At 42.3% G+C, this 24,334-nt stretch overlaps 4 protein-coding genes across 5 annotated transcripts in view; 2 read left to right on the top strand and 2 right to left on the bottom strand.

Annotated features, from left to right (window-relative positions):
* Positions 1-18,909, top strand: part of LOC147045372 (formin-like) — a 41,781-nt gene extending 22,872 nt beyond the window's left edge. For both annotated transcript variants that reach the window (XM_085931110.1, XM_085931111.1), the window contains 7 exons: positions 1,522-1,614; positions 4,661-4,712; positions 7,031-7,180; positions 8,772-8,853; positions 8,939-10,051; positions 10,285-10,392; positions 18,181-18,909. In XM_085931110.1, the coding sequence (XP_085787236.1) occupies positions 1,522-1,614; positions 4,661-4,712; positions 7,031-7,180; positions 8,772-8,853; positions 8,939-8,983 (422 nt within the window). In that variant the 3' untranslated portion in view covers positions 8,984-10,051; positions 10,285-10,392; positions 18,181-18,909. The remainder of the gene's footprint in view (positions 1-1,521; positions 1,615-4,660; positions 4,713-7,030; positions 7,181-8,771; positions 8,854-8,938; positions 10,052-10,284; positions 10,393-18,180) is intronic.
* LOC147045373 (gremlin-1-like) lies at positions 10,700-12,787 on the bottom strand. Its single transcript, XM_085931114.1, has 2 exons — positions 12,510-12,787; positions 10,700-12,293 (listed from the first exon to the last, which is right to left on the bottom strand). Exon 2 carries the CDS (start codon positions 12,290-12,292, stop codon positions 11,741-11,743), a length of 552 nt encoding a protein of 183 aa, XP_085787240.1. The 5' UTR covers position 12,293; positions 12,510-12,787; the 3' UTR covers positions 10,700-11,740.
* Positions 13,376-20,304, bottom strand: LOC147045374 (rho GTPase-activating protein 11A-like). Its single transcript, XM_085931112.1, has 11 exons — positions 18,978-20,304; positions 18,406-18,473; positions 17,769-17,865; positions 17,422-17,678; positions 17,116-17,279; positions 16,895-17,032; positions 16,593-16,766; positions 16,377-16,506; positions 16,151-16,259; positions 15,438-15,555; positions 13,376-15,367 (listed from the first exon to the last, which is right to left on the bottom strand). Exons 1-11 carry the CDS (start codon positions 19,107-19,109, stop codon positions 14,037-14,039), a joined length of 2,718 nt encoding a protein of 905 aa, XP_085787238.1. The 5' UTR covers positions 19,110-20,304; the 3' UTR covers positions 13,376-14,036.
* Positions 19,895-23,174, top strand: LOC147045375 (serine protease HTRA2, mitochondrial-like). Its single transcript, XM_085931113.1, has 8 exons — positions 19,895-20,493; positions 21,209-21,413; positions 21,885-22,079; positions 22,153-22,185; positions 22,252-22,360; positions 22,459-22,528; positions 22,605-22,700; positions 22,788-23,174. The coding sequence occupies exons 1-8, from the start codon at positions 20,048-20,050 to the stop codon at positions 22,951-22,953; spliced, it is 1,320 nt and encodes a 439-aa protein (XP_085787239.1). The 5' UTR covers positions 19,895-20,047; the 3' UTR covers positions 22,954-23,174.
* Positions 23,175-24,334: the final 1,160 nt, after the last annotated feature.

The raw sequence follows: 24,334 nt of genomic DNA on the forward strand, positions 1-24,334 counted from the left end.
CTCAAATTCTCTTGGGGCTTTGTTGATTTAACACAGCCTATAAAACACACGCTAACATTCATCACCAAACTGGCTCCGTAAACGACTGAAGCATAGCAGCATTTTTTTTTCCCCCAATATATCTAAATGGCGACTAACTTGGCTGCGAAAGATGCTGAGTCTGCCTTTAAAGATTGGAGCTGGCTCCCATCATGACCCAGACTGTCTGACCATCATCAGAGACAGTTAGCAACAAAAAAAATCTATGGTTGTGGTCTGACCATCATCAGAGACAGTTAGCAAAAAAAATATCTATGGTTGTAGTTGTTGTCTGCCGAGTGAGTAATAAAAACACTAAAGTTACATGACCACTAACAACTGATTTTAACGCACTCTTATTACATGCATTCAATACATCTTGAAAATAATTTATCTCAATTTAATCTGTAGAATCTCTGGATAAATATATGTAGATAATTCGCTTATTTTCAACTTGTATGGTATACAAATTATCAAATTAAATTACAGGTGCACCAATAAAATTATTTTTTTTAAACATTACTCTCAAGCTGTTTTAAATTTTCCGTGCTTTCTTCTGGAATTTATAGATACATAAATAAGATGAAGGTGCACAATGTCTTAATCAAAGAAATGCTGATACTAGAAATTTAGTTTTTATGAGTGAACGAGGCTTTTTTTTTTTTGAAAGTCAGAACAGTTGTATTCTTTCTAGCTGCTGTGGCTTTGCGGCATTCCCTCTTGCGGCATTTTCTGTCTGGACCATGTTTTGAGTAGAACCACTTTTAAATTCTACTCTTTGACTTTAATTGGTCTTTTGGAGTTGGGGTATTTCTACAGAGGAAACGTGGTTTGTCGAAACAGGATATTTGGATTGTTTGTGGCGGAGGGGGGGGGGGTTTATTGTCAGAAGTGTTGGTTTTAGATTTTAGGAGGTGAATCTGATTCAGGCTGTTGATAGTTCAAACAGACATTTCCTCGGTGATTTCTTCAGACAACAAATAAACAAAAGATGTAATGGAGGGAGTTTACTGAGCTACAGGTGCAAACATTGCTTTTATTGCTCTTGTTTGTTGCATAACAATTGCCTGATTTAGTCATAAGAAAGTGGAGGTATTTATTGCAGCCATTAATGACTTACAGGTTGGAACATTGTGCCCGAGTGCTCTCATCCGGCATCTGCGTGTCTCGCATCCCAGACTTAACGTTTGACAGGAAGTGGGAAAGGTATCGGTTGGAACATGCTCAGTCACGGCTGTTTCCTGCGAGCGCGTGCGAGTCATGTCGTTTGGCAAAGCGGCGAAAACCCATCAGGAAATAGAACACACGCACATGCACAGTCACCTCTGACAGAATCATGGAGTAATTTCCTCCTTCAGCACATTTGCTGTTCTCTTTTTTTCCTCCTCTTATGTAGCATTACGTTATTCGTGTAATGTTTTTTTATTTTTTGGATCGGGTTGTGTTACATCCCTAATCCCTTCCAATAGCTTATTATGTATCATTTTGCTCTCTTTACTCCAGCTTGCGAGCAAGATGTACGGAAGGTTTGTGCTGACTCAGCAGAACAACACCTCCAGCCATTTAAACACAATATGGAAGGATTTGTCTCCACTGGTAAGTTGAACCCAAATTTGTACAAAAGTTGGAACAGACCTGTAATCTGTCACTAACCTACACTAAAACAGGAATTAAGTCATGTTTACAAGAAATATTTATATGAAAATTACTTTGACGCCATAATGAAAATTAAATGAATAACAAAAAGTATGGCAGTAACTGTGTGAGTTGTATTTTTCATTGTGAGCCATTCGTAATTTTGGAACGTCATTTGTCGGAACCTCCCCACCGCTTTATTTTTGCAGCAATCTTGCGAGCGTAATGTAATGATTATAAATTATGCACCAAAACATGATTTCTGATTGTTTAGAAAGCAGATTTGCATTGCTTCTGAGCAACAATTTAACATAAGACACTGGTGCTCTCCCACTCTCTCATATATCATCGTACAAGATGTACATCATTTTAAAACAGTGACAAGTTGATGTCGTCCCAAGACTGTTAACTTGGCCAGTAAACAAGTCGACTGTGTTCACGCCCTCAATGGCGCATGTGCCCATTTCTAATGAAAATACCAAAAGAAAGAAAATTCCACCCGTGCGCACAGTTACTGTAGATTACACTTTTCTTTTGACACAAAAGTAGGGCCCAGAATATTTAAATGCATTCTAAGCCACTGAAGTTGCCAGAACATGACAAAAATACATCTGGACATCAAGTTGCTTTGTGTAAACCCCCTTTCCTACCACGCACGAGCTGTTGCCCATGTTTTCGTGCGGCGTGTAATCATCTTTTGTGATGATTCTGTGACTTCAAACGGCAAAACAACGCAAATCATTTGCACATCAAACAACAACCGAGACTATTAAATTCTGAGTCATCACACTGATTGGATTTGTCACCCAGGTAAACGCAGGCAAGGCCAGCCAAGCGCAGATGCATGTGTTTGACACATTGTCCAAATTGGAGCGTGTCCACCAGACACGGCCAAGCTTGAGTACGGTCCAACAGATAAAGTGTGCTGTGAAAGTAGTGTTCCCGGGGAGCGCTGACCTTTAACCCCGCCTGTGGAGAGTTTCGCAGCGGGGCCTGCAGGTGAACCCAAACGCCCCGCGCTGTCCCTCTTAAATTTCCCCGTATGATCTCTGTCTGTTTCGACAGTGGATCCCTCCCAAATCTGATAATCTGTGCTTTTTACACGCTGTTCATTTTTAACAGCAAGCAATTAAATCGCCATTTCACAACAGATACAAATTTAATCAAAGAGCAAAATACGAGGATCCTTTCAGGGCTATTCTTTCCAAATGCTATCCGAAATGTTTTCCATAACATCACTAGCCCAAAGACAAAAGGAAAATAAATTAATGGTGTCATGGCATTGTCTTAAACACGCAGATTTTCTGTGATGTCATCACACATGTGGGATCGCTATATGCTGTGATCTTTGGCAAGAATTGCATTTTCTATTGTTATTAAATTATTATTGAATTGTTATTTAAATTCCCTGTTAAGTTAAGACGCCAGTTTTAAATTGTGGATGGGATTGAAAAATTCTGCACGTCGTGTCCGTTTTTCTATGTTCTTATCAGTCACAGCTTTTCTTTCAAATAAGAAAAAAAATAATCCGTTGCGGTGTAACTTTAATGATCCTCCTTTTGATTTCCCTTTTTAATGGGAACTCTTTGAAACCTTTGGGGAGATTTGAACGGACATATTCTCATGTTGGCTAATTGAAAACAAGTTCCCGCTTTTAATCGCATCTTTGTTGGCTCTGGGGAGGTGTAAAAGTCTCATCATAGCCTTTAAACTGTGTTGTCGGTGAGTCACAAACCAAATCGGTCAACATTTTGATTTACATTTGTGAGGGAGGCAGAGAGAGGAAAGTGAGAGAAAAAAAGGATGCCCCCAAGGTCGTCAGCATCCCTCTACAAATCCTCGCCACTCTTTTCTTTGTTATCTGAGCATCAGGTAGCAGTGCTTTACAAAAGTGTGTCAGGGTTTTTTAAAGGGCAAATTTATTGTCCCTCTCAGCATGCACGTCTCATAACTTTCTAGTTAGCGACTACTGGTTTCATGTTTACACATAGAAAGAGACACTTCACGCATGCTCTCGCTCGCTCGCTCTCTCTCTTTCTCTCTCGCCTCCCGTGCCACCTCCACACAGCCGCGGCGCAGGAGTACCTCAGGCGCCAGTCTGACCCCCCACTGTGACTAACGCCATTGGTCACGACCCCCCCTCCCCTCCAGGTCCTCCCTCCAACCCAGACATGCTCAGCCCCTCCCGTCATTAGGGCTACCTCAGCAGAGTGGCCCGCGTACATGTAAAAAAGGAAAAAAGTCCAAGTGGTGGATGGTCTGTGTGTGAAGCTTACTTTTTTCCAAAAGACCCCCAAACCGGCCTTTGAACAATATTTTGGAGACTTCCCCCTCTTAAATCTCTAAGGAGGAAAGGTCCCCCCCCCCCCATCATTGTAAAAGGGATGAATCTGGAAAAATGCAATAAATCTGAGATCACAGGCACTCTTTGGCCCTAGATAAATTCTTGCACCTCGGCCTAGCTCACCGCACACATCTGCCTTGCATTTAGACACTTTTACATGGCAAAAGTCCACAGGAGCCTTTGTGTTCAACCCTGATTGAGTCCACACACACACCTCCACTAAGAGAGCGCGACTCTCACACCCTAACGCCCGCCGTCACACTCTCACGCGTCGACACATGGTGCCATGCCCACTTTTACAATGTATACACTCTTTCTGGCCATTGCTCATCTTCCAATGCTGTCACATGACTAATTCTATGATGAGCAATGAAGGCGGTGACCTCTTCCAGACTCCACCAGTGTTGCGCGGGGATTATTTTGAAGTGGCTGGCATTTGAAATATACATGCCGGAAAACGCCAACCAATCCAGTTTGATGGTTCATTTAATGATGTTAATTTGTTTAACGAACACTCCAAACGAGTATTTTCTTCCTTTGCTATTATTAGCTAGGTTTAAGGTAAAGTAATAAAAAATATATGATTTCACTTGACGGCCTAAAGAACCTGCCTCATGAATTTATGAAAGTTTTGAGACAATATTTTTCTCTCTCTTTTTACAGCTAAAACAGAGCATTCTGTAGAAGAGGACTGCTTCAATGCTGCACAGAAAAGGTAAGAAGCTAAATGCAATTTTACTTTGAGTCTTGAGAGATCCAGAAGCATTCCTTTAGATGGCTTGGTTATTTCGAATGTCATATTATACTAAATTCATGCATAATTTTTAAGTTCCTCGTTTCCTTTATGTGCATGTGCTAAACGTCTCAAAGTTTTAGAAAAAACACTGTGATGGATACTGCACATTACTCAACTCAACTCACATACCATATTATTTATTTTAGACATTTGCTTCCTCCCTATATTCCTGATTTACTATTGCAAGACCTGCCTATGGTGCCAAGCTCCTGTTGAGGAGAATTTGAATATATTTCCCTGCAATAAAAGATGACAGAGAAAGCAGATTTAAGGTTGTTTTTGTGTTCTATTGCACTTTGCCCACTTCAAATCAGACACAAGATCCTTTGGAAATGGTTGGCGGCAAAGTTACCAGTTTGAGTTTCCTGACACCATCTCATGAATGAATGAATGAATGACACCACAAGAATGAAAGTGTTGAACTGGAAAGGGATTATTGATCAAAAGGTCTCTGCGGCTTTCTGTTCCTTTTGCCTGTAATGACGTTTTCCTTTAATTTCATCTAAAGAGCGGGACTGGTTGCCTGGTGTTAGGTAGCGCGAGCACAAAGTGAGATGTGAATGGCTGGGTGGGGGTTTTTCACTCAGGTTCCCATAGAGCCACCTCATAAAAATGACACGCTGTTGATGAATATGGGCGTCAACGGGCTCACTGGGCCCTGGGTGGGCTCCAACATCTGTGCTGGATGAGGGATGGTCCCTCAAACGCATAAGAGCAGCAGCAGCAGCGCTAACATTATGACATGGTGTTAAGAAAGCAAATAGACAACCAAGCCTTCGCTGCGACCCGATACGTCGGCCTCGCCGGGGGGTCGGAAGTCGAGACGCCGGCAAGTAGCAAGGAAGAGTAGGTTAACCGAAGACCACTCGTTTTTCTGAAGGTGTGGTTGTGACCAGTCTTGGGTTGTCAAATTCACCCTCACATGGAAGAGTTTACTTCTTTTCTCTTTTTAAAGGGGAAACAAAGGAATGTAGGACCGTCTGGCCAAATAGTTCCCAATTCTCCTGCTTTTGTAATGGCTTTTTTTTTATATACAGCTGACAGTGAGGAATGCTGCCTTGCATGGCAACATCATCATCAGTATGAAAAGCTGTACAGTGTTGCTAGCGCGCTGGCTCGCCAGGTTCTTTTTGATTTTGTTTATATTTTGGAGGTATATATGCACATGTGCGAGTGCGTTTCCATCTGTTTCGAATGAACTTTTGTCTATCTGCTCGTAAGCTCCGGAAAGTATAAGGAAAAGGAACTGTTGCTTGATTTGTGCACGCTTTGACACCATGACCCAAGGTCAGCAGAGGACCCGATCGACTCCGGAGCGAGTTGGCGAGATGGAACGGCATGTCTGTTGGCTTAGTCTAAACACAGCATTGCTTTTGTCTCTTTGGGATGATCTACAGTTCTCTTTTTGGGAGCGTCCCGACAAAATGACGCTAGGCTGGGGTAATGGGAAGCAGGATCAGGCACGAGTCCATTTTCTTCCCCCAGCTGGGAGACATATTGCAGCATTTCACTTACTATGAACATGCCTTAGATTAGCGACGCAAAGCCACCTTCCATCCAGAGGTCAGAAACTCTGTCAATGTCCGTGCGGGACACTGGAGCATCTCATAGAATGTCTTTCATGTTTGGGTCGGAGAGGAGATCAGATCTTCTAGCCGTGTGTGAGGCTGGGAGTCCCGCCAAGAATGCAGATTTGCTTACAATTGGATCAGACCGAGGGACGACCCTACAACAGCACATTGGATTCTTGAGTGCACTCGATCATGCTTGTTCACATCTCAAATGGAAGTCCGGCGTTCTGCGTATGAAGCTGCAGTAGCCCGTTCTTGGCTATCAGGCGCTCCTGCAGGCTGCGGGGTCAATGTGATAATGGAGCCACTGCTACTGTGGCCCAGAGCAGGCTGGAACCTCTGTTTCCAGATGCTCAGCCCCCCTCGCTCCCAGCTCTCCACTTATCATTTTTCATTGGCTCGCGACAACTCATGTTATCCATTTTGCTTACATGAGGCTCCTCGGAACGAATTAGAAAATTGATAACATGTCTTGTTTTTTGCCTGGTTTCTAATAAGACTTTAATCATTCGACCCACCAGAGAACACCAAACAAGAATCAATAGTAACCACCAAATAAACTGTTTGGTATAGACGGTGAATATTTTTCCAACTGACTTTTTTGGGGCCAGAAGAATTGTTATGTAATCAAACATTTGTTTTTTTGTTTACTGTTTACTCCAACAGTTTCCAGGAAATGGTGAAATACTTTGAGGTGAAACCAAAGTCGGGCGATAAAGAAGTGACCCCAAGTCACGTCTTCATGCTCTGGTACGAGTTCTGCAATGACTTCAAGAACGCTTGGGTACGCCAAAGCAAGAACATCTCCAAGGAGAGGTGAGCTGCACCACTTCTAAGACTCAGAACAATTTCACAGATACTGGTTTTGCTTAGATTGTTGAAATTCGCGATATAGTATCAAGTATCTAAGTCAGGGGTGTCAAACTCGTTTTTTTCGCGGGCCGCATTGTAGTCATAGCTTCTTTCGGAAGGCCATTATGACTGTCAAATAAATGTATGAGCACCTCATATTATATACAGTAAAAGCTAAAAAACAAACTGACAAATAACTCGTTCTCAAGTAAAAACTGGTCAACTATTTAAAAAAAGATATTATTAAAAGTGAAGACAATTTGCAATTCTAGTAATGACATGAATTTGATGCACAATTTGTCTTCGCGGGCCACATAAAATGATGTGGCGGACCGTATCTGGCCCCCGGGCCTTGAGTTTGACACCTGTGACCTAAGTGAATAAGCTAACAATGTTTATTATTGTTGTTGGAGTTAATAGTATTGAAAATTGCACTATATTTTACTAAGAGTGTTTTATTTTTCTTCAAATATGAATTTTTATCCTCCTAATAAGCCATCTGATTTTTGTCACAGTTGCTTAACAAGTTGTCGGCGTCACGTAAAATTAGCGCTGATTGTGCACGGGTGATGTGTGGACGCTGGGATGTAATTAGAGCAGAGAGGGAGGCCATCAAAGAGGAGGCAAACACAAACCTTGAATTTATGATGTTTCCTCTGACCCGAGGCGTTTTTTTGGGGGTCGTTCCACCAACTCTCCTGGCGGCCGAGCATCTTTACTAGCGAGCGGACAGAGGCCACTGACTGTTAAAAGCCGGGCAATATGGGAGAATTGATAAACACTGTAATGAAGCTGGACAAGCAGCCCAAAGGGCAAAAGCGCAGCACGTGTGGAGAAGACAGCGGGAGCGCAACTGTGGCTTTTTATGTTGTTTTTCCAAGTTTGTTTGTGGTGCTTCATCATAAGCGCAACTCATCGTGTCGCGCAAATCGATTTCCCTACGAGGTGACGGAGTAGCCCACCACAGATCCATCCATGTGCTGAAGTTTAATTATAGAGCTCTGGTTTACGAAGGTATCGAGTCGCACATTACTCAACAGCTGACTGTGCTTATGTACAATTAACTTTATTTTAAATACTTTTGGAGCGCTCATAAAAGCCAAGTGTTTTTTAAAGGCTGCCTCATTATCTCATCAACCAAGCAGTTTTTTGGGCTTTCGCTGGTCGCAAGCTGGAGATGAGTTTGTCAATGCAAGTGAAATAAGTTCACAAGGGCAGTCACCTTTATACGCTTGCCTTTTTGTTTTATTTTGTTTCCACCATATTTTTACAGTTAATATCCCCTTATACTTAATTAACAGATAATTGTGGTGCTAGTGTTGCCCTGATCAGATCATAAAAAAATAATCAAAATAATCCTGAGGTATGATTTTTAGTAAGAGAGACAGTAAGAGACGAATTGAAATAGTTGAACCAAACTATGAGTTTATTTCATGTTTGTGTTGTCTTTGTCTGATATTTACAGATTACTTAATGATATTAAAAGTATGGAAACTATGCACATAACAAAAAGAGGGTACATACACTGTAAATGACAATAATTGTTTTCATCAAGGTTGAAGGAAGCTCAAGAAAAAATCCAGAAGATCACAGATGAGAAGCGAGTAGAAACCAAGAAGATCAACGCAAACAGTCTGGTGAGGCTTCCATTCTTGTCTTGTGTGTTCTCACAACTCCAGTGTATATTTGTGTTCCAAGAGTGTGTGTGTCTGCGCTTCACAGAAAGAGAGGCTGCGGCAAAAGGAGTCAAGTGTGTCCTCCACTTGAGCGACCTGAACCCGAACAGCACCGCCCCCCCCCCCACCACCACCACCACCACCACCCTTTTGTGTACAGACAGAATCTGTTGCATGGCTGACACAAGCCCAAATGATGAGAGTCCTGAAGGCCAAAGGTGGATCTCATTCATCCAGCATGGTGTGACCTCTTAGTGGCCAAGTCTCAATGGGTCACCTTATGGTTCTGCTAACACATCCATCAGGTTCCTCCTGGAGAATGGCTTTGGTTCCTCATCTGTGCTGACAATCACTTAAAGCTTGCTTGTACGTTGCAGCTGCCATTTGGAATGATGCCCAACACTTTCCTGTGTCCTTTGCTATTGAATGTGCATTCAAAGCTGCTAATTCCTCACTTGCACATCGTGTAACACTTTTAAGCACTTGCAATAACTAAGTTGACCCACCAGCCTAGTATAGTTACTATGCCTAGTACAATGTATGAGCTTGTAAATGTCTGAAGTTTTAGACTCTTTGATGATGTCGCTGTGTCAAAAACGCACCCACACTCCTCATTGGAGAAAAGTTTATTTGTATATAACTTTTTATTTTCATGTACAGAGACATCAACTCTTGGAGGGTGTAGGTTTTTTTTTAATGTAGGATTTAATCAAGAGAGAAGCTGAAGGAGAGTATATTTTTGCATGCAAGCGGGAGCTTTTTTAGATTGCTTTGACAAAACTGGGTTTGGAATATTTCAGCCCAAAGCTATGATCATCATAATACCTCAGAGAGACCTTGATTAATTATCAAAGTGCATATAAAGATGCATGTCTGGTGATATTTTTACCCTCCACCTGTGCCATTTATTTTGTATGAAAATCAAAATATTGTAAAACTGGAATAACACAAGAAGGCGAGTCGTCTACTGTATGTATAACGACGCAGCTCTGTAATTTTATGGAATTGTTTTAAATTTCCAAAATAAATTCCTGGAGGCTGACGCAACAGAAGCACTGTTTTCATTCACTACTGCCAATACGTTGCTTTGAAAAAGCTGCCAAGAACATGATTATTAATCGAAGAAACACGATGAAGAATTCATCTGTTTAATAACTGAGTAAGAATGAGGTCATCTAATCTGGTTTCATTTTTTTAAGACGTGAACATTTCCTGGAAGGTTCTTAAAATAAGTGATTAGTGTTGTAAACATGTGGAACTTGTTAGGTTATTGGAAGTTGCTTTAAGACAGCTTTGTTTTTAGGAATGTGGAGCTATCAAAATGGAAATTGTTACTTGATTTGCTGTGCCGTTAATTTATTTGCTCTACATCCTTGTTTTACTACTTTACAGCAAATCTCCAGCTGAGTTCGTATCTGTTCCTGTACACTGGCGGCGGACGGCTGCGGCTCGTCGATGAAGATGTCCCTGGTGCAGCGAGTGTTCCTGTCGTGGATCTAAGTAAGTCGTAAGTCTTTTTTTTAACACATCAAAAGCACTAAATTATGACTTGTAGGAAAATGTTCCTTTCCAAAGATTGTAGCACTTGCTTTCCATTGAGGAATTAATATTTTTAATATTATAGTTGGTTCAATTATTTCATGGTGTTCATTTTTAAAAAGGTAATTATAAAATTACAATTGATTCATACTATTCAATTGCCTTAAATGTTTTTAAAAGGTCTATTGGTCATTTAATATGTAACTCAAATAATGTGCACCATATTCCAGAATCCATTTATTTTCTATTTTTATGGATATCTTATTGAGTACATGAAACATCCTTTACATGTAACATCCACATTCTTTTATCTTCATGGGTTCCAAACCGCCACTGTACATTGATACGTCTTATTAGGCAACCAAAACTCAACATTTTCACATTAAGGTTAACTTAAAATATCAAAGCTAAAAAAAAAACAGACAAAAACAAAATCACATTTTCCATTTACAAATGTTGCTGTTCCTTCTTCCAATTCCACACGGTGGAAAAATTAAAAATGCGATTTAATGTCCTAGTAATTTCTTAAATAAGCCAAGGTGAGGAAGGCGTGCATAAAACGTGCGCATATCGTGCAACGAAGTGCCTGCATTCCAGACGTCTTAAACTTTGAAAGTAAAAATATCCTTTCCACTTAACATTATATGTCCAGTAGTGTTGTGCGAAAGCATGGGGAAGATTGTATGTAACTTTATCCAAACAGAAGATAAAAGCATGACTTCTTATACCTTCCCCTCTTCCCTCTCAACTGCCTTAAGGGCTAAAAATAGACTTTACCTCTCATTCAAAAAAAAAAGCACACACATTAAGACTTTTTATACTCAACAAAAGAATCATGCTTTCCAAAAATTAAAACCTTTTGCACTCACCCCCCAAAATTCACACACCCAAAAAAACTTTCAACACATTCAACCCAAACACTCAAACTCACACAAAAATTCAAATTGTCCAATAAATCTCACTCTCACAAAAACAAACTCAAACTACTCACCCCCCCAAAAAAATGTCTTGCAAGTGGCCAAAGGAAAAAAAAACACACATAAGCTCTCACACAGAAAAAAACTCACATTAATTGAAAAAAGAAATATCCATGAATCTCAATCAAGCCTCATATTTCTGAAAAAAAAAAAAAAAAACAAACTCAAATGCATTTAATAAGCGCTCACACTCACCCAAAATGAACCCTCACACCTCGCACTCATGGTCACTTGAGAGTTTTGGGGTGAGTGGGGAGAGGTAAATGTTATTTTGGGCCGATACTGCACCTCATTAAGCAACAGTCGTGAATTATCGTGGTGAGCGTAGGCTACTAGTCCAGGTCAATGGAGATACAGCGGCACTGTTTAACGCGCTGGATGCGTTTCTTCTTGGTTGGTGGCTGGAGGTCCGGACAATTCAAAGTAAAGGTCATGGTGGTAAAGCGTTTGGGTTTGCAGAAAGAGCACGATTGGAAGGCGCCCTCCTCCCTGCGGATGTGTCTGGGGATGTAGAAAGAGTTGCACTGTCCGTAGCAGAAGCGGTTGATGATGGTGCGGCTGACGCAGCCTTGCTCGTGGATGGTCTGCTTGAGGGGCTGGGTCTTGCACCAGTCCCGTTTCAAATACTGCCGCTCGGTCACGTGTAAAGCCTCCTGGCTGGACTCCAGAACCTCGTCGGTCGGGGAGGACGAGCCGTGCCGCTGGCGGGACCCGGAGCCTGGCTGCGGGGGAGGACGAGGTTGCCGCTCCGACTCGTTCGGGCTGTTTTTGTCGGGAGGAGGAATGGCGCCTTGGGAGCCTCGGTTTCTTTTGGACTCTGCCGGAGAGGACAGCAAGCTGAGAAGGAACAGCACGATGCAGATGATGCGCGTCGATTTGGCCATCCTAAGCAGGAGACGAAGAAACAAACACACGTTGATTGGCGTCTGGACAGATTTACGCACAAGTGCCAAAAGCTTTTACGCAGCGTAAAGACGTTCTTTATGGCTTTGGTGGGGCGAAAAATGGAATCGACAAATACATTAAGAGCAAACTGGGAAAAAATAATGAAATCAGCAGTGTTAGAATATATTACTATATATAAGTAAATAATTTACTGACCTGCAATCCTCAATACGATGATGTCTGGATCCTGTCAGTCCTCAGAAACACCTTCCGTGGGCAGGCACCCACTATCAATGTCGACTGTACACTGTGGGGACCGTGGCAAGGTGGGAGACTAAGTCCTCCATAGACATGAGGCGGGGGTGTGTGGGGGGCACGGGATTTAATAGAAATTGCTCCAGCGCCGCACTGTCTCCCCTTTAAATGTCTGCCAGCAGAAATTCGAACACTTCCCTCGACATTATTGGCTAAAAACGATATGGAGAAAGTCTAAAGTTATCCGCCCCTCTAAGCACTTGAATGCATCACATGGACCAAAGAGGGCAGGACAACTAAATGCATCACAAGAACTGAGGGGCCAAGGAGGAGAGGACACTTAAAGGCATCACAGTGAATAAGGAAAGCAGAAGAATCTACATCACAGGGCCATGGGCGTGAGGGACACTTGAATGCATCCAAGGACCAAGGAGGGGAACAAACTTGGCAGGACACTTGGGCGCATCATCATCATCACATCACAAGGAGGAAGGAAACGATCATCACGGGGTCTTGCCTGCACACGAAACCACGTCGTGCTCAAGATGAAGTCAAAAATCTTATTTCAGGGTCACCAACTTGGTGCCCACAGGAGCCAGGTAGCCCCCAAGGAACACGAGTGGCCCTTACATTGAGACATGGTGATTTTCTAGGAATGTTGTATAAGTGGTTATTTTAAATTGTAAAGATATAGTAGAGTTCTAGAAATAGTATTAATTTTGTTACTTTAATATATAACCTTTTATGATGGGTTATGTACAGCAGTGCGCATTTCTTAGAATTATATTAAATTCATCAACGTTTGTACAGTTGTTTATAGGCAAAATAATGTCGTTTGTAACTAATCTAAGAACAGAATTTTGCAGCATACTGTTCTAATTCATGAACATGTTTCATACTTTTTTTAATATCATGAAAGTAGCTATAGAAGGCATAAAACAAATGAAAAAAAAAAAAGTCATGTTTTGCAGAGAAAGCAGTACTGGATAGTCCAATAAACTCCGACATGGGTATGCAACGCCCTCTAGTGGCTGTGTTGACCAACGAGATGACCACTGACTTTTTAATGTACTCCTTGAGTTTATTTGTTGTCATGGGATTGTTGTCATATTTCTGGGTGCTGAATCTTCTGATTCCACAAATACTATTTGGCATGTATTTATAATAAAAACCGCCACTTGCTCTGCTCAATTAGAAGACAACAAGAAGTACAAGAAACACATGAGCAACTGTAAACAGTACGAGCCATAGCATGCTCGAATAAAAGTAAAGGGAGCTTTTGATTTCCTGTCATTCCATCGATTAAAAAAAAAAACATCACTCGCCAAACGTCTACAATCTAAAACATACAAGTAATGTAAAGCAAAGGCACATTTTTGAGAAGGCCACATGACCAGACAACAGCACTTATTTTCACTACAAATAAATTAAATCCCACATCAATAGGGCTCAACTTAAATGTAATTTATAACGGCAAAAGAAGCATTGCTACAAATCAACAGGCTTGGTAGCTGGCAACAGTCGTGGTTGGTTTAGAGGGTTTCTGGGTGAACCTCGGTAATGTTGCACCTGATTTTTTGCTAGACTCTGCAAAACAACCTTCTGCGGTGCTGCTGCCTCCGAGTTGGGCGGGTCTACGTTGGCCTTGCTTTGGACCTTGTTGGTCATGTCACCAAGAGCACAAACCTTGTTTTTAGCAGCCAATGTGCTTGGCTTTTTAGGTGGAACAGGGGGTGGTTTCTTAGGAACAGGTTGAAGTGTTCCTTTGGATGGCTGAAGCTGCGAGGACAGGCCACTTTCCAAGCTCAGCGCTTTCACAGCTTGGATACCTCGAGCGTCGGTCACGTCCACCTTTCGAGGAGGTTTCCTGCTCTCTCCGACGAGAGAGTTGATCCTGCGGACCGCGTGACGCACGGGGGTGCGCTGAAACTTCAATGGCGACCTGACATGCTTGGCATTGGCACCCCTGGGAGACTTTATGGTAAGTTTGTTGAAATGTTGAATGTGGTCTGCCACACGTGAATGGCGGCACTCCGGATCAGGTTGCAGTTGTTTTTTGGGGATGCCAGCTTCTGGAGAAGACACAACCTCACGTGCTGTAGCGTGGCCTCGCTCATCTGCCAGCTCAAGGCGTGGCACGTAGGGGGTGGACCGAAGTCCCGGCGAGACACTCGGCATGAAGTGTGCTGGACTCTGAATGTCCAGAGCGTCTATCAGCCTGCTGCAATGGAGCAGCTCGGCTGAGTCGTCACTTCCGCTCATCGCTAAGCTGGTGTGGTCAACAAATGAACCCCGAGCAGCTGGACTACACCTCCCGGCAGAATCTAAAACTATACTATCAATATGCAAAGGTGATAAAGCTGCTAGGTCAAAAGTAACATTTTGCTCATGACTTGGCAACTTAGACATGCATGTGTCCTCAGTTAGACGCAAAACTGTGGGAGTCTGACTGACACTGTCTGACGGCTTTGTTTTCGACTCCTGATTCGAAGCTCCCGATTCTGAAGTGTCCACCTTAAGCGGGGACGCTACACTTTGGATTGAGGCTTTGGAAATGGAGGACTCACTTTCCAGGCTCTCTGCGCTGCAACACAGCTTTTTGGGCAGGCGAGAGCCAGTCAGAGGTTTGGACATAACAATGGCGGGTTCGGACACAAACTGGCTGTCCAGACGGGCAACCGTGGGAGTATCAGGGAAGGACACTCCGCTTAAGAGTTGTGATTCTCCAGGAGTTTCACCGCTCCATGAGGTGCAGTGGGCACTGGGGTCACACTGGGGGGTCAGCAAGTTGTCCTCAGACTTGCTTATAAACTTTGAACCTATCAGAATGGAACAGTGGCAGCAATTAAGCAAAAGGTCAGAGGATTAAAAGCGTCCTCGGGTACTTACTGTTGGATTTTGTGTTTGTGGGATGAAGCGATGCCTTGAACGTAGTAGTCTCTTTAGTGAAACAAAAACTGGTGGTGCTCTCCTGGGTGGCAAGTCGCCAACCTATGGACTGAGATCCCTTCACCAGCATCCAGCATGGAATGAAAAATGAAAGATGGAACAGATGTTAGAGGACTTGTAGGATTAGTAATTAAGTGTTAAATGAACCCACAGATGTGACCCAGAATGCAACATTTGTTGTTAATTTCGGGGTTAACTCTTCAGAGGATGAGAGAAATCACTCAGAAGAAATGAGATATTGCCTTTGGTGGTCAGCAACTTTTATTAAGGCAAGAACTAGATTACATTCAGTTAATTCTTGACCACTTATCCAAAGTATCAAAATGATTGCACTGCAAATACAAGATGTATATTTACATGTTTAGTGTTATAATGTTGTGCTTAGCGTAGTAACAATGATTAAGAAGTGGTCGTCAAAATTATATTTTAGCTTCGTACCATAGCCCACCTCAAATTTAAAAGTCTGGGAACAACCAGAAGAAAAATTGTACATGCATTTTTCAAGTTGAAAATTATTACTGGTAAATGTAAACTAAGTTACCACAAGTGTGCAAAGGTTGAGCAAGCAGAACGATTTGAAAAATAATTTCTTGCAGAACATAAAGATGACACCATGGTTTCTTGACTTCCTTTAATCAGTCAAGCGCACTTACGGCGTCTTTGTGGCTCCTCCCCAAGCTGAACCGTTGACGCAGAGACTTGCGCTGTGCTTCCTTTTTGTCCACTTTCGGAGAAAAGCAGCCGGCTTTTCCAGATTCAACTCTTGAATGGGATATAAAACAATACAATGAGCAATGTAAAATACTGTAAGCCCATTTTTTTTTTTTTCTGGTGTTGATTGGCTCAGCAGCTACATTGTTACATCGTTGGAGTGGTTACCTGCTGACTACATGTCTGCCGCTCAGTCGTCTGCTCTTTCTCCTTGCTGAGGTGGCCGGTTGCCTTTGACACTTCCCAGCAGAGGCCAAAGTACTTTGGGATGACTCCAGCACTCCTGACGCACTGCAAGCTTCACATAGAATAGAGAGAGTGCCCTTGAAACAAACCGCACAGAAGAAATTCTTTCTTTGGCTTTTAAAGAGCAATTCAAAATACCTGATCCAGGGGTGGAGGTGGCGCTGAACAGGGAACTGGGAAGCAATTCCATCCCGAGATTCTTCTTGACGGATCTACGTTTCTTGTTTGAGAATCCAAAAGAATAGCCTGGATCTAAAGGCAGTTTTCGCTTGGAGGATGGCGTCCCAATCACAGGAGTGGCAGAAGAAAAAACTAAAATAGAAGAACACAAAAACAAAGTTCATCCACAGACTATACAAGTTGTCCAATGCCTCTTTTATCAAATGTGGCTAATTATTATGGCCGTCCTAACATTAGTAATTCCCAGGCAATCATTTTACCTCCAAGACTCTGTCTGTGTCTTCGCTTCAACCCTGAGTTTTGGTCGAGTTCTTGAAGTTCATTGAACATAGGGGACAGAATTTGCTGACAGTGCACAATCTCTGAAACCTTCTCTTCAAGGAATTGTGGAAGCACACCTGAAACGCAGACGAAGGTAACACTTTAAGTGTTAAACCGGGCCGAAGGCGAGATGAGGAGTAGCTGATGAGTGTATTCATACCAAGATCGTGGGCATGCGCTATGAAGCAGTGAACAACAGCCATCTGCAACTTGATGCGCTTTTCTGTGTGGGCGTTCATCTTCTCTGTACCTTCTCCGCAGTGGAGGAGATTGGGAGCCAAGATGACAGACAAGTTAGCACTGTCCATCTTATTCTCTGCACTCCTGGAATCAAACAAAGTCAGCGGGGATTAAAACAATGTGAAGCAAAATGAAGTCCACAACACATCCGTGAAAATACCCTGCATGCGTTCAACCGGACCTTATGCCCAACTATTGTAATCTGCTACAAAGAAAATGCAAACACCTCTTGGAAACATTTTGAAGGAAATCAAAGAAGTGGCCCAAAACACTGAGGCTTCTGTCAGGCAGGACACAAGACAGCAGCATGGTGGCGGAGATTTGGTCCTCTTTGGCAGCGAGCTGCTGGGCCTTGAGGAAGGCCTCCTGCAGCTCGTTGGGTAGCACGGGCTCTGGCAGCTCTCTGAAGAACTGCTTGACCAGTGCAGCCACATCGCAGGGAAGCGCGGTAGACAGACACTCCTCACCTGAATCCACTTTGGTCTGGGAACATATAAGAAAACCCTGTTGTTTGAAAGCCCTTTCGAGGGGTCAAGGTCACACAGTGAGAGTGCAAAGTCACCAATCACTCACCCGTAGGGCTTTCAGGCGAACAACAGAGCCCGATTTTCTGAACAGGCCCTCAGTGTCGGCATGCGCTTCCAACTTCATGCATGCATCCACCAGAAAGCTAGGAGAGTGAAGATGCACTGTGCATGAATGCAACTGTAGCATTTAATTTGACAAGTTGCCAGTATTAATGACAGCATACAAAATTAAACAATCCGGTTCAGCCTGGGTTCAAAATTTCCAATGCACTTGATCTACAATGATGTATGTAGTTAGCAGCCCTTCCAGCATGCGAGCCAATAATAAAAGTACAGCTAAGAATTTCTTTATTGTTCCTGACAGTCCATTGTCATTGCCGTGTCAGGTGTGAGCTAGCATGTACAAAGTATTTGTGTTGCTTTGTCTCCCTCTCCTGGCAATTTGTATGTGTTCATAGACTCTTTGGCATCACTGGGACCCTTCTGTGGTGTCATCACTAAAACACCTAACAAAGCCAAAGAAAAGTAAAACACTACTGCACAGGTAAAACTTTATACGTATGTTCACCAAGTTGAAATCTCAGACATCATCTGTTTGACTTTTTTAACTTCTAAGTGTATTTCTCTTGTGGCATACAACTTTGGAGATTCCAATGTTCTTGTGAATGAGGAAAGGAACTTACCGTGGCACACGCCCGCGTGTCATGTCATAATATGGTAAGATCTCCAGTGGTACTCCAAAGACCTTTGTCTGGTTTCAACAAAAAGAAAATAAGAGCAAGATTAGACAAGGCCTGAAATATTATCTACGGCATTGAATTTATTATTATAATTATTAAGGAGGTTACATTCTAGTAAGATGTGGTTCTAATGTATTTTGGGAGATTTCGATCTTATCTTCATCTTCTTGTCCAGGTGGCGAACAATGTTGGCTTTACTGCAGACTTTCCACACGTTTCTTTGGAGCTTACCCAAATGCGGAAGTAAATCGCCATTTGAAACAGCATCAAGTCTTGTGATCACAAATCGTGTGACTCTTTAATCCAATTTAAAATGAAGCTTGTCTTAGAATCTCCCCTCGCTGTTTATTATGCTGTTGTATTCTGCCTAAATACCTACAATTGCAGGTTTATTTACGAGAAATCATGAACATATATTTCATTTAACAGTTACACTAGCATGTAGCTGCACACGGGCTTACAGGACATTAGACAAATCACAAATTAGAATGTAAACATCATCTTTGATAACTCACCGAGTTCGTTGTTGTTGTTGACTTCGAACTGGCTGCTTTGTTTTTGTTCCAGTTCTTTGTCTTGATCCCATACGCTGTACGGAGATGTTGCACAGCCACTAGGCGAACCACATTTCTCTCCACGTTCATCATTTCAGCGTCCTATCCTGCTAAACTACACGCTAAAAACAACGTTCACCTTCTTCCAACAAAAGCGAGGATACTCCTTTGCGTGCTGTTGTTTGTCTTTTCCCACTAACCGTCGCTAAGTCATTATTACTTGTACTTAAGTGACACAAAAAAAACAAGCACGCGAAGGACAGCAATAGAAAATAATACTGATACGATTCCTTATACCCAAAAATCCGTTTTTTTAACAAGTCGACGTACTTAACATGAAGAGACTCGGTGGTTGGCGCAATAAGAAAAATCTTCAATATTATTATCCCAAACCTAATTCAGACCTCTGCAGCAGCGACGACTTGCATTGTACCTATTTTATTAACGAGCTTGCCGATTAGTCGTAATCATTGCTTCCGTGGCCATTATTTTCTCAATTTCGGTGGAAATAAAACAACGTCCCGACTGTTTCAGCAGTGCATTCAAACTTCAGCGCTGTCTTCTTTCTGCGCTCCGATTGGCTGGGGAAGGTTTGAATGCCATTTAAAGGGTGCGCTTGATCATTTGTCAAGGGCAGGCTTCCTGGGTGGAACGATATTTTTAGCACCCCTTAACCGACGGTGGTCCTCAAGTTCATTTTACAGTAACTTTATTGTGACGTCAAAAACAATATTAAATTTAATAGTAGCGTTGTTGATGCCAACTTAGCACTTTATTTTATGTAATGTAATATGTTATCTTGCGTTGCTTCTATTGTCCAGTTGGTGGCGGCATTGCATTCTTAGGCTAGTGTGTCAACCACTAATAAAAGAAAAAGAAGCAGGGAAATAAGGTCATACTTCCGGGTTAAAGTTATTTCCCTTTGGTTGTTTCGTTTTCCCTGTCAATTCAAAAGCTAATTATTATTTTGTTATCATTTCATTCAATTCGATACAAAGCATTCGTTTTTCCTCTACATAAAGTAATGCATTATGGCAACAACCGCGTCTGTTGTCAGTCGACGTATCCTCGCAGCGTTCAGGACACATAATTGGAGAACTAATGAAATAACAAGCGGCCGATGGGTGTCGACGGTTAGATTGACAACCGCTCACGGGGGAGCTGGTGACAAAACACAACTGGATCTCGGGGCTCCGGCGTGGGACAAGGAAAGCGGAGACGATCGCAGCCACTCCTGCCTGCTTCACTCGTTGTCCTTAGGCTTGGGACTATGCGCCTCTGTCGTGCTTCTGGATGGACGAGAGGACGGCGGACCTGCATCTGAGCCCAGATCACGCGGGATACTTGGACGCATCCTGCCGTCAGCTGATTGCGCGTCTCCTTTTAAACCTGACACTCCTCGGTATAAATACAACTTTATAGCAGATGTCGTGGAAAAGTCCACTCCGGCTGTTGTCTACATAGAAATCGTGGGAAGGTGAGTTGGCTCAACGGGTAGACCAAGTGTTACTTCTAAAGTATTCCAAATAAAAATGTCACAAAAATCATAAATTCTGATATAATGACAATCTTGTTGCGATTCATCACAATTGTTGTTACTTAATGTGGGATCACGGTCTGTTCAATTGAATGTGATGCTATTATTTTGTTGAATGGATGGAAACAGGTAGTTAAATGTTACCTTCAGCTAATGATGGAAAATGTTTTTCTGCCCGTCATTATATGTCGCTGGAAAATATAGATGAACAAAGATACATTATTTGCCGTACATGAATACTCACACTGCATTAAACAGATCTTGATCATCACCTTTGTTTTGTTCTGAAGTTACAAATGGTGTGCAATGAAATAACATGGTGAAATAAATCATAAATCATCAGAAGTTACCTCCATATTTGTTTTCATTAGATTGCATTATATTGAGGACCACATTTCAATTTTAATAAGTCACACAAAATAATTGTATAAGCAAATGTCTTATTTTGATTCAACGCAAAGATAATCTCCTTTCATGACAGACAAGAATAATCTGCATATTTATTGTTGAAAAGCTGAAATTTGGTGTTGAAAATATTGATTAAAATGTTGGTTCTCGTTGTTGTCTACTCGTCTTCATCATATGTGGTGATTGAGTTTTGTGTGAATCTTTGATGAATATTATACTTTTCCTTTTTTTTTTTTTCTTTTAATAGACACCCATTTTCTGGGAGAGAAGTGGCAGTGTCCAATGGGTCTGGGTTTATTATCAGCAGTGATGGTCTTATCGTGACCAATGCTCACGTGGTGGCCAACAAGCGTGGGGTCCGTGTCAAGCTCACTAATGGAGATACGTACAATGCCACCGTGCAAAATGTCGATCCGGCGGCGGACATCGCCACCATCCGAATCTCTGCAAAGGTGAGGAGAAAGAGGCCTCCTATAAACAATTGTGGAATTGGAGCACATCATTGGCCATTTAAAGCTTGAAATATTTATTAACGGAGGATGACCACTTTGTATACCATTGGATCATCTAGCACATTGTTTCTCTAGTTAGCCACAAGAGGGCGCTTTGGAGCTTTCAATGTTATATGTACTTGATTGCAACAGAACTACCTGTCAAAACAATAAATTTCATCACTTTGTTTGCCTTTACACATTACCACAATGATTTTAAACTCAAACAACCAAGATGTGATTAAAGTGCACACTTTCAGCTTTAAGTAGTTTCATAAGAACTGTTCTTTTTCACTTAATGTTTTGTTTATAGAACTTTACAAGTCTAAGTGAGAAAACGCTCTTTGACTGGTTAGCATCGTCTGAACTTCCTAACTGTACTTGTTTAAGAGCACCACAGGCTTTATCTACCTCCCCCATCCTGACCCACAGAATCCTCTACCCACACTCCCGCTGGGTCGTTCGTGTGATGTCCGTCAAGGAGAGTTTGTGGTGGCCATGGGAAGCCCGTTTGCATTACGGAACACAATCACATCAGGGATCATCAGCTCAGTTCAGCGGGGCAGTAAGGAGCTTGGCCTGTCCAACTCCAACATGGAGTACATCCAGACCGATGCGGCGATCGATGTTAGTGCACGTGACAGTGATGATGACTTTGTTTTACTGTATTTGCGTGTAACTACCCATGTTTGTTTTGCAGTTTGGCAATTCCGGAGGTCCTCTCATCAACCTGGTGAGAGCCAGATGAAATGATTTAACTAAGATAATTGTCACCACTTAAATATGCATATTTCCCCAGGATGGTGAGGTCATCGGCATAAACACCATGAAAGTCACTCCAGGCATCTCCTTCGCTATACCATCTGATCGCCTGAGACTTTTTCTTGATCAAGCTGCCAAACAAAGAAGTATACATGTCTTTGTTTTCTCATGGCTTCTGTGTTGACAGTGAAACAAGGAAAGGCTGTAACACTCACAACCGCTGCTGTTCTTATATTAATTGTAGCCTCCTGGTTTGGCGAGTCCGACACAAAGCGGCGGTACATTGGTGTCATGATGCTCACACTAACGCCAAGGTAAGGTTTTTAAGTGCAAATGGAAGGAAGAGAGAGAACTCAAATCTTTTTTTGTTCTTTTGTCCTGGTGCCTTAGCATTATTGCTGAGCTGAAGCTTAGAGATCCATCTTTCCCAGATGTGACTCATGGAATTCTGATCCACAGAGTGATCATGGGCTCCCCGGCACACAGGTGACGAATATCATGGGGCAAATATTGGAATTGATCTTTATGGGGGAAGAAAATTGTACTCCTCATTCATACTATTGTCTTTGTCAGATCTGGCCTGCTGCCTGGAGATGTTGTACTAGAGATCAACCGAGTGAAGGTGAAGACTTCAGAGGAGATCTACACAGCCGTGCGTAATAATGGAAAGATCACCATGGTGGTACAGAGGGGAGAAGAGCAGCTTCAACTTGAAATGACTCCTGAATACACAGAGTGACAAACATCTGCTCAGAATCTGACCTGCCAAGCAACTTAATCATGTACATGAGTGCTACTGTGAAACCTGTTAGTCACCATAGATGCCTGGAATTAAAGAGTACACATCATGGAAAGTTTATTTTATAATTAGCATTATGTTATATTTCTATCAGGGACGTGGGGTCAGAGGAGGCAAGGGAGGATACATTGTTAAATTACATAGGTTGAATTGTTTTTATAATAAAGTCATTTTCCTTTTAATTTCAACAGTTTTGTATCATTTTGAACCAAAATAGCTGAAGGAGGCTATGAAAAAAGTTCTTCAGCCTTATGGCAGGGGGTGCTAGTGATCTCGGTATGCTTCATGCGCCTACCTGTAGAATAAGAGATCTCCAGTTCAAATGTACAGTCAACTTGGGGGCGGGGCCACCATTTACACATAAATAATTGCATTTGTTTGCATATGCACGCATATAAAGTGAGGTTCCAATTCTTAAAGCACATTTACTAGTGTTAACTAGAATCAGTTCACTCCAAAGATTTGTTCAAAAGAATTGTTCACTAAATCGTTCCCTACACTCTTATTTATTCTTTTTTTTTTTTTTTACCTTGTGTATTGTACCTATTGAATTGTAAATGAGGTGTACCTAATCACAGGCCACTTCATGAGGGAAAAAGCTTAAGTGAAAGTGAAAAGTGCCACACCCGCCCTCACCCCCACTTTCTGATTGGCTGTTTGATCTGTGACGTCACTCGGACACACTATTAGATACACCGCAATTTTCAGGTGTACCTAATCACAGGCCACTTCATTAGGGAAAAAATCATGGTCAAAGCTTAAATGAAAGTGAAAAGTGCCACACCCAAACAACCCCCCACTTTCTGATTGGCTGGTTGATCTGTGACGTCACACTGACACAGGTGTACCTAATCACTTCATTAGGGAAAAAGTTTAAGTGAAAGTGAAAAGTGCCACACCCGCCCTCACCCCCACTTTCTGATTGGCTGGTTGATCTGTGACGTCACTTGGACACTCTATTAGGTACGCCGCCATTTTCAGGTGTACCTAATCACAGGCCACTTCATTAGGGAAAAATCATGGTCAAAGCTTAAATGAAAGTGAAAAGTGCCACACCCAAACAACCCCCCACTTTCTGATTGGCTGGTTGATCTGTGACGTCACACTGACACAGGTGTACCTAATCACTTCATTAGGGAAAAAGTTTAAGTGAAAGTGAAAAGTGCCACACCCGCCCTCACCCCCACTTTCTGATTGGCTGGTTGATCTGTGACGTCACTCGGACACTATTAGGTACGCCGCCATTTTCAGGTGTACCTAATCACAGGCCACTTCATTAGGGAAAAATCATGGTCAAAGCTTAAATGAAAGTGAAAAGTGC

The sequence above is a fragment of the Syngnathus leptorhynchus genome, chromosome 15 (assembly GCF_054491065.1).
Source record: "Syngnathus leptorhynchus isolate UIUO chromosome 15, UIUO_Slep, whole genome shotgun sequence".
NCBI classification, from domain to species: domain Eukaryota; kingdom Metazoa; phylum Chordata; class Actinopteri; order Syngnathiformes; family Syngnathidae; genus Syngnathus; species Syngnathus leptorhynchus.

Coding starts and splice junctions, on each gene's coding strand:
- LOC147045373 (XM_085931114.1), bottom strand. CDS start 12,292: ATGGCCAAATCGACGCGCATCATCTGCATCGTGCTGTTCCTTCTCAGC.
- LOC147045374 (XM_085931112.1), bottom strand. CDS start 19,109: ATGATGAACGTGGAGAGAAATGTGGTTCGCCTAGTGGCTGTGCAACAT. Junction 18,474..18,977: donor CAACAACAACAACGAACTCG/GTGAGTTATCAA, acceptor TGTTGAAACCAG/ACAAAGGTCTTTGGAGTACC. Junction 17,679..17,768: donor TTCGCCTGAAAGCCCTACGG/GTGAGTGATTGG, acceptor ATATGTTCCCAG/ACCAAAGTGGATTCAGGTGA.
- LOC147045375 (XM_085931113.1), top strand. CDS start 20,048: ATGGCAACAACCGCGTCTGTTGTCAGTCGACGTATCCTCGCAGCGTTC. Junction 20,494..21,208: donor TACATAGAAATCGTGGGAAG/GTGAGTTGGCTC, acceptor TTCTTTTAATAG/ACACCCATTTTCTGGGAGAG. Junction 22,361..22,458: donor TCAAGCTGCCAAACAAAGAA/GTATACATGTCT, acceptor TATTAATTGTAG/CCTCCTGGTTTGGCGAGTCC.